Raw genomic sequence first — 9,493 nt, 5'->3', positions numbered from 1 at the left:
CCAAATCCTTGTCTTCACCAAGCTACTGGTTCTATCCCCTACCTTCTTTACATTATAGTTTGTTTTTGTGAAGTCATTGCTTGCTTGCCTGATCTGTTTGACTTCACTTTGCGAAGACTATTACTTGTTTGGCTTCATAATGTCTTCTATTCCGATCCATACTACATATCTGCTATTAGTCTTCGTGCTTTCACTATATTGCTTACTTGTCTATGGCATGTCTAGTGTAGTTCATCTTCCGCTACATATCATATAGGTTCATATTAATTATTTGTCTTCAAAGACCTCGTGTTTTGAAGACTTTCATAAAAATCGCCTATTCACCCCCCTCTAGTCGATAACTAGCAATTTCAAGTGGCTGTCGTTTTATTCCACCCGCCACTGGAATTTTTTCGAAATATCTATGGCGAGTTCTTGACATCGCTCGTCACTAATGTGATCCCACCAAAAAGCATTTTCACAGTAGCGCCTGACGGAGGTGCAGGCCTTATTGGACGCATGCGATGTTGCTGTCCCCAAGCCGTAGGATGGGGTGGTGGTGGAGGAGAAAGATGAAGAAGAGGAGGAGGAGCCGGACGTGCACTGGAACCCGACGTTGGAGGGGCAAACCTGGACGTGGACGACGACAATGCCCTGCGCGTCAGAGATTGTGTCCGCGCTAACCGTGTGGGTGGGCGCGGAGACGTGATCACCAGAGAGGCAACCGGTGGTGTAGCAACAGCCTGAGCCGGAGTAGGTGCCGCTTGCTGTAGCAACACTGCACGCGCCGTCGCCACTTGCCCCATGGCAGCCACTGCCCTTCGTCTACCTCACTGCGGACGAGGTGAGGAGTAGATCCATGCCCTTTTTATCTTTTTAAGTTTAAATTTAAATGTTGAAATGTTGGGACTATGTTTAAGTTAAGTTTGTGTACTTTTGGTGTGAAATATTTTATGTTTCAAAATGTTGATTTATTAAATCATAAATGTTAAATAGGTCTGTTGTGTTGGGCGCCTTACAGTCCGACAGACAAAAAACATATGCTGGTGTCCGGTTGCTGATTTAAACAGATGAAAAATAATTGTGTGCGTTTGTGTTTGTGCGTTGGAGTTGGCCCAGGAGAACCTGCTCCTCGCAAGAGTGAAGAAAAAGAAAAATTGAAGTCTAGGAAGTTTCCTTGCAGCAGCAAAATCGAGTTGGAACTTTTTTTTATCTTTCCAACAATTACGGTGCGTACGGTGTTGGACAGCAACCAAGGGAAGGGAAGGGAGACCGCACGCATTGCCGGCGGCCGGTTACTCCACTTGCCTCCTCCTCCAATTCAATCGGCGGCGAGGACGAGGCGGATGCGCCTTCTCCGCCTCCGCCTCCCGCTGCCAGCGCTACCCCCAAGCCCAAATCCAACAACCAAATCCTTCTTCTCATTATCCTCTTCTTGGCCAGGAGTCACGCGCACCAGCCCCACCAGCCACCACAAGCAGATGTCGACGACCTCCTCCTCCGCGGCGGCCGTCGCCGAGGGCTCTGCCGCCCGCCGCTTCTGGATCGCCGCCTCCTCGCGGGAGGCCGCCTTCGCCACGTACACGCCCTTCCTCCTCTCCCTCGCCGCGGGGTCACTCCGCCTCGATTCCTTCCGCCACTACCTCGCGCAGGACGCCCACTTCCTCCACGCCTTCGCACGCGCGTAAGCCTTTCCCCTTCAATCTCGCCTTTACATTCTGATTACCCTGGATCTGATCCATTCCGTACCATCAGCTACGAGATGGCCGAGGAGTGCGCCGACGACGACGATGACAAGGCCACCATCACCGCCCTTCGGAAAGCCATCCTCCGCGAGCTCAACCTCCACTCTTCCGTACTCCAGGTCCTGATCCTACTCAACTGCCAACCCCATTCTTCACCCCACACACAACTGATTTCCTCGCCATTGATTCGGATTTACTTGTCCCTCTCGGAGGCTCTGCCTGCACCCACGACCCGATCTGACCCTCTTGCATATAATGATAAAAACGGATGTCCAGCATGCTACTAACGTTGATAGAAACCAATTTGTTCAGGATAGTATGATATGAAATACCTTATATAGTCGGATTCCACGTACAATTGCTATTATCTTATAGAGCCTCTTTTCATATATTTAAGATACAATGTAACAAACCTGTGCGTGCATTTAACAACCCAGCTATTGATTCTTATATTGAAGTTTGCTGTTGTTTCATTGGTGATGATTATTTAAGTCATACCTGATGATTTCAACTATATCAACTGTAAATCATATACATATTTCACTGGAGTATGAAGTTTGAAATCTTACATCTACAAACAAAATGCTCGGCAGGTGCCATCTGGTTTCATTTTTAGGTCCTGCCAGAGAGATAAATCACAGTTTCACTGCACGCCGTGTGCTGCAGTTATATGTATGTATATAATAGTCCTTTGGACTGGATTATACTCTCGTATACTGATTGCTACTGTATTAATTAAATTTTCTTCCCCACAAGGATCTTCTTTTTAATACCAAGAGTTTTCATTACTCAGCTAGTTGCCTTGGCTATCCAATTTGCAGGAGTGGGGAGTTGATCCTACCAAAGAGATCCCTCCAAGCCCAGCAACAACCAAGTACACTGATTTCTTACTTGCAACTGCAGCTGGAAAAGTTGATGGTGGGAAAGGTTCTGATAAAATGGCCACACCATTCGAGAAGACAAAAATTGCTGCGTACACTGTTGGGGCGATGACTCCGTGCATGAGGCTTTATGCATATCTTGGCAAAGAACTCGGCGTTTTCCTGAAACAAGATGAAAATCACCCATACAAGAAATGGATTGATACGTATGCAGCCACTGACTTTGAGGTATAGAACATGTCATTCATTTATGTATTGATCCTACTTCTGCATGTAATACTGGCCTGCTTTAATAGAACCAGTGAATGCGTGTTTCCCCCTCCGCTGCAGAGTAATGCACTCCAAATAGAAGAGTTGCTTGATAAACTAAGTGTCTCTTTAACTGGTGAGGAGCTCGAGATTATTGGGAAGCTCTACCAACAAGCTATGAGATTGGAGGTTGAGTTTTTCTCTGCTCAGCTCCTCGAAGAACCTGTTGTAGCTCCACTTTCAAGATATCGTGATCCCAAAGACAAGCTCGTGATTTTTTCTGATTTTGATTTGACATGCACTGTTGTTGATTCGTCTGCCATTTTGGCGGAGATTGCGATTTTATCACACCAAAAGGCTAGTCAGAGTGGGTCTGATAATGTCCTTGACCGTACAAAATCAGCAGACCTGAGAAATTCATGGAATATGCTATCTAATCAGTACATGGAAGAGCATGAGCAATGCATACAAAAGTTACTTCCTCCAGAAGAAGGTCTGCATAATGCTCTCTCTGTTTGATTAATTTCTGATGAAAATTTGCAATTTACCAGTAATGCATAACCATGCTTGCAATAACCAGCTGATGATTTGATTGCTTTTTGTTTAATTCCAGCAAAGTCAGTAGACTACGATCAACTATACAAAGGTCTTGAAGTGCTATCAGAATTTGAGAGACAGGCAAATTCTAGGGTTATTGATTCCGGTGTCTTGAGGGGAATGAACTTAGATGATATCAGAAAAGCTGGGGAGCGGCTTATTCTGCAAGATGGTTGTCGAAATTTCTTTAAGAAGATTGGAGAGACAAGGGAGAAGGTCAATTTAGATATCCATATTCTTTCGTACTGCTGGTGTGCAGAGCTTATTAGGTCAGCCTTTTCATCAGGTAATGCTGAAAACCCTTGGCCATTTTTTCTTCCATTTCTTTCTGATGATGGTCACTACATGTTTACAACTTGTTGCTTTACAGTTGAATTTTGCCCTTGGTGTACATTGATTATTTTGTTATCAGTATGACCTTGTGACTGACTATCATTTGAACTGTTCCTTGCAAAAAGAGGACTTGTCTTTTTTGAACAGTAGCAATAGCTTTATGAGTGCTGTTTACCATGATTACTGTATCATTTAGTTAGTACCAGTGTTTTGTTGTTGGTCTTTTTACTTATTATGTTGATCTGTGAGTGACTGCCAAGTAAGGGCCAACCAATATTTGACAGAACATGGGGTTCATTTCTTTCGAACAAACAATGACCTTCATCTGGCAACTTGATCAAAACCAACGGTACTACAGAAATTAGCAAAAGTACCAGTGTTTTGTTGTTGGTCTTTTTACTTATTATGTTGATCTGTGAGGAACTGCCAAGTAAGGGTCAACCAATATTTGACAGAACTTGGGTTTATTTCTTTCGAACAAACAGTGATCTTCATCTGGCAACTTGATCAAAACTAACAGTACTACCGAGATTAGCAATTTTATATGTTTGCTAGTTATCTTTAATTCTGGGGGCAATGGTTGGTGTTCCCTGGACATGTCTGCTGCAGTGTTTTTATACCAAAAACTCGTATTTTTATGTTTAAGGTCAAAAGCCAAAACTCGTGTAATTTTTATGTGCTCATGCCCTCATGCAGTTGGTTGTCTTGACGGAGTAAACATACATTCCAACGAGTTTACCTTTGAGGGATCTGTTTCAACTGGTCACATCAACAGAAAGATAGAGTCTCCACTAGACAAAGTTGAGAAGTTCAAAATCATCAAAAGTGACCTGGATAGTATAACACCATCTTTGTCTGTTTATATCGGGGACTCAGTTGGAGATTTGCTTTGCTTGTTGGAAGCAGATGTTGGCATTGTTGTTGGATCAAGCACAACCTTGCGGAGAGTGGGCAAACAGTTTGGTGTTTCTTTTGTTCCGTTGCTTCCTGGTTTGGTAGAGAAGCAAAGGCGGCTCTGGAAGCAAGAAGCATCCATCTTCAAGGCGCGATCTGGAGTTCTTCATACGGTTTCTAGCTGGTCAGAGGTACAGGCCTTCATTCTGGGAAATGATTCCAGCTGATTGTTGCTGGCTGCCCTTATCACTCTCTTTTCCTTTGGCAACAAGACTGGTACCAGCTCATGCAAATCAGACGTGAAATCCCCGTTGTGGCCATTTTATGAAAGCCACATTGCTATTCACCTCCTATATGAGTACCCTGTGTCCTGAAATGGTTTAGTTTGTATGATCAATGTGTCATTGATTACACTTGAGTTGTCTTTCCATTTGGGATCATTTCTTATAATCGCGGGAGTGGTTCCTGTACTGGCATCGCTACAGAACAGAGTGGTATACTGTCTCCAGGTGTTTCCCAGGTGCAAGCGTAGAGCTGTTTTTGGCAATGAAATTTGAGATTGCTATATGTTTGTTTGTTTGACTACATATCCTTATCCTGGGACTGATCATAGCTGAGATGATTGGAGGCAGAACATTCAAGATGTAAAATCACATAGGATGATAAACAAAATACTCCCTCTGTTTCGAAGTAAATATAATTGATGTTTTGGCATCGGTCGGTTTTTCCAAAGTAATTATAATTGTTGTTTTGGCATCGGTCGGTTTTTCCAAAGTAATTATAATTGATGTTTTGGCATCGATCATGTTTTCCAAAATAACTGATGTCCTGGCTCAGCGTACTCAACGGGTTCCAGACTTCTCCGATTCTAACATCTTCGCAGACGAACATCGACATACGTCATTGGCTAGGTGTGTGATATGCAAGACATGGGTGAGCTTTTGTAGATCCAAAACCCTACACCATCCAGAGGGACCCCGCCTATGGGCTACCCTAGGTTGGTCCAACCGCCTCGAGGATCGTTGCTCTCCAACATGAAGAACGAGAAAACAAGAACAAGGGAGAGATGTAACGGGTAGGAGAAAAAGTTGGCTCCCCGCCTATGGGCTACCCTAGGTTGGTCCAATCGCCTTGAGGATTGTTGCTCTCCAACATGAAGAACGAGAAAACAAGAACAAGGGAGAGATGTAACAGGTAGGAGAAAAAGTTGGCTTTGGTCGGCATTGCCCCGCCCGGGATGGTGCCCGTCCCCGTCATCGTCATTGCGAGGGTTTGGTTTGTTGGGGTTGTTGTTGTTCGTCATTGCAAGGGTTGGGTTTGTTGGGGTTGTTGTTGTTGAGCAGTGTGGCTTGCTTAATGACCCAACAATTTCGATTGGTGTGGAGCATGGTTGTTCAGCTATGAGTTGTTGAAACGCCCTCGATGCGGCTATATCTCCCACGTGTCGAAGCACGACTTAGAGGCATAACCGCATTGAAAGCAATGTCGCAAGTGAGGTAATCTTCACACAACCCATGTAATACATAAGGGAAAGAGTTACATAGTTGGCTTACAATCGCCACTTCACACAATACATGAATAAAGCATTACATCATCCAGATACAATCAAGGTCCGACTACGGAACCAAAATAAAAGAAGAACCCCAAATGCGACAAGGTCCTCGATCGACCCCAACTGGGCTCCACTACTGATCAACTAGAACGAAACCACACAAAGGACAAGATCTTCATTGAGCTCCTCCTGAGCTTGGTTGCGTCATCTGCACGGACTCATCGGCACCTGCAAGCTGGTTTTGGAAGTATCTGTGAGCCACGGGGACTCCGCAATCTCGCACCCTCGCGATCAAGACTATTTAAGCTTATGGGTAAGGTAAAGGTATGAGGTGGAGCTGCAGCAAGCGACTAGCATATATGGTGGCTAAACATACGCAAATGAGAGCGAGAAGAGAAGGCAAAGCACGGTCAATAAAAGTATGATCAAGAAGTGATCCTAGAACAACCTACGTCAAGCATAACTCCAACACCGTGTTCACTTCCCGGACTCCGGCGGAAAGAGACCATCACGGTTATACACGCAGTTGATGTATTTTAAATAAGGTCAACTTCAGGTTTTCTACAACTGGACGTTAACAAATTCCCATCTGCCCATAACTGCGGGCACGGCTTTCGAAAGTTCAAATCCCTGCAGGGGAGTCCCAACTTAGCCCATGACAAGCTCTCACGGTCAACGAAGGAATAGACCTCCTCCCGAGACGTTTCGATCAGACTCGGTACCTCGGTTCTTCAAGACACTTCGACAGGTTAAAACAAATCCAGCAACACCACCCATATGTGCCGACAAATCCTGATAGGAGCTGCACATATCTCGTTCTCAGGGCACACCGGATGAGCAAGACGTCGGGTAGGCCAACCCAGAGTTGCCCCTGGTAGCCCCAGACATCGCTCGGTTGGACCAACCCTCAGAGGAGCACTGGCCCGGGGGGGTTAAGATAATGATGACCCTCAGGAGAGCGACTCCCAAGGGAAAAGAAAAGGCTAGGTGGCAAATGGTAAAACCAATGTTGGGCATTGCTGGAGAAGTTTTAATCAAGGCGAACTATCAAGGGGTTCCCATTATAACCCAACCGCGTAAGGAACGCAAAATCCGGGAACATAACACCGATATGACGGAAACTAGGGCGGCAAGAGTGGAACAAAACACCAGGCATAAGGCCGAGCCTTCCACCCTTTACCAAGTATATAGATGCATTAATTAAATAAGATATATTGTGATATCCCAACAAGTAAAACATGTTCCAACAAGGAACAACATCTCCATGTTCCAACAAGGAACAAACTTCAATCTTCACCTGCAACTAACAATGCTATAAGAGGGGCTGAGCAAAGAGGTAACATAGCCAAACAACGGTTTGCTAGGACAAGGTGGGTCAGAGGCTTGGTTCAACAATATGGGAGGCATGATAAGCAAGTGATAGGTATCACAGCATAGGCATAGCAAAAGAGTGAGCAACTAGCAAGCAAAGATAGGAGTGATTTCGAGGGTATGGTCATCTTGCCTGAAATCTAGCAAGGAAGAAGAACGAGTCCATGAAGAAGACAAACGGACGTAGACGAACAGATCCTCACAAACGCGACGTTATCGGAACCAACCCGAGGAAGCAAACACCGGAAAGAGGCACACAACATAGTAAACAACCAACACATGAACATGGTATGATATGCGTGCGATGCATATGCATGAGTTGACAAGGAATGATTGAACCTGGCCTCAACTTGGAAATCCAAGTGTGCCACTGGAAAGATGAGATGAAATCGCTTGAAAACGATATAAAGATCACTGGAATCGGAGTTACGGTTTGGAAATGGCAAGCAATTCAAATATGGCCACGTTCTGCGATTTACAGCAAGTAGCCATCTAAATGCAACAAGATGAACATGTTACAGCACTCAAACATGGCAACAAAATACATGGCAGGGATCCATTCATGATGCTTGACAAAAGAGGAACACTGAGCTACGGCCAATTCATCCATTAACAGGTTCAAACAAGCATGGCAAAAGTGCAATTGGTAAACAGGTTTCAGACTTAGTGAAATTGGTAAACAAGCATGGCAAAAGCCTGGAATTTCAGATCAGGTAGCTCACTTTGGAGCATGAAAACTATATGCTGCAGGACCTGAACATGGAAAGGTAAAGCATGGCATGGAGCTACTCAAAGAGCTTAACAAAAATCCCTTAGTGACCTTGAGCCAAAAGGGATCAGAAAATACATTTGAAAGCATGTGAACATGGCAAAAACATAAACAGATCACAGACTTAGTGAAAACTGGAGCATGCTGAAACAGATATCAAGTAGGCATGTTTACGAGCTCGATGCACTCACTACAGAGCAAGGCATGACAATCTAAGCATACACCCATCAAGAATACACATTATACAAGCTAGACATGGCAATAACAATAACATAGTATGCACGGATCAACTACAACATCCTCGGCAAAATCGCTAACAAGTAGACAATCTGCCCAAATTCACGAAATAGCAAAAGTAGAGCTCGATTGACTCAAGCTAGGGTGCTCCACAATTGCAAACAAACACATGGATGGATAGAGCACTACAAGATTAAAAAAACATCCTTACTGATCATCCTCAAAAGAGGCACGGATCACTAGGAAACAACATGAACATATGGCATAATGAAATAAACAGTCGAAGGACTTAGTGGAAATGCTAAGTCCCTGAAATCAGCATTACCAAGTGCCTCACTTTGCAAGCTTGTGCTAGTCACCACACACATCACAAAAATACATGGGTTGCACCTCTGGAAAGATGGCAAAACCCTTAACAAAACATATGTAGAGATCATGGACATATCATGCACACAATAATCATGGCAAAAATGACAAATATCTAAATGGAGCAGCAGATCTGACAATTAACTCAGGTAGCCTTCTTCCAACAGCATTTCGGGCATCAAGATGAACTCAAATGAAAATGATGCAATGGAATGAAATGATGTACTCTCTGAGACGAACATTTCGATATGCTATATGCATGAATCAGAGCTATGGATGAAAAGTTATGGCACGATGAACATGTGCATATGAAACATGGAAATCTCGGGGACTTAGAGAAATTAGACCTCGCGGGAAAAGTCAACCCGGGACGGAGACGTGCGGGACGAGCAGATCTGGGTCGGGCGCAGGCGCGTTTGGATGAAGGGACCGGTGGATCTCGTTCCGATCCACCGGACCTCGCCGGAGACGACGGAGATGGCCGGAGGGTGGCCGAAGACGGCGTGCGGTGGCCGGGGCG

General features: G+C 44.7%; 1 protein-coding gene across 1 annotated transcript; it reads left to right on the top strand.

Annotated features, from left to right (window-relative positions):
- The first annotated feature begins 1,217 nt into the window (after positions 1-1,217).
- Positions 1,218-5,392, top strand: LOC119327757 (bifunctional TH2 protein, mitochondrial-like). The gene is made up of 6 exons (XM_037600852.1): positions 1,218-1,663; positions 1,735-1,843; positions 2,546-2,833; positions 2,936-3,347; positions 3,468-3,737; positions 4,481-5,392. The coding sequence occupies exons 1-6, from the start codon at positions 1,326-1,328 to the stop codon at positions 4,903-4,905; spliced, it is 1,842 nt and encodes a 613-aa protein (XP_037456749.1). The 5' UTR covers positions 1,218-1,325; the 3' UTR covers positions 4,906-5,392.
- The last annotated feature ends 4,101 nt before the right edge of the window (positions 5,393-9,493 follow it).

The sequence above is a fragment of the Triticum dicoccoides genome, chromosome 7A (assembly GCF_002162155.2).
Source record: "Triticum dicoccoides isolate Atlit2015 ecotype Zavitan chromosome 7A, WEW_v2.0, whole genome shotgun sequence".
Classification (NCBI taxonomy): Eukaryota; Viridiplantae; Streptophyta; class Magnoliopsida; order Poales; family Poaceae; genus Triticum; species Triticum dicoccoides.
Note: the sequence above shows the minus strand (reverse complement) of the source record. Positions and strands in the feature narration are given on the sequence as shown.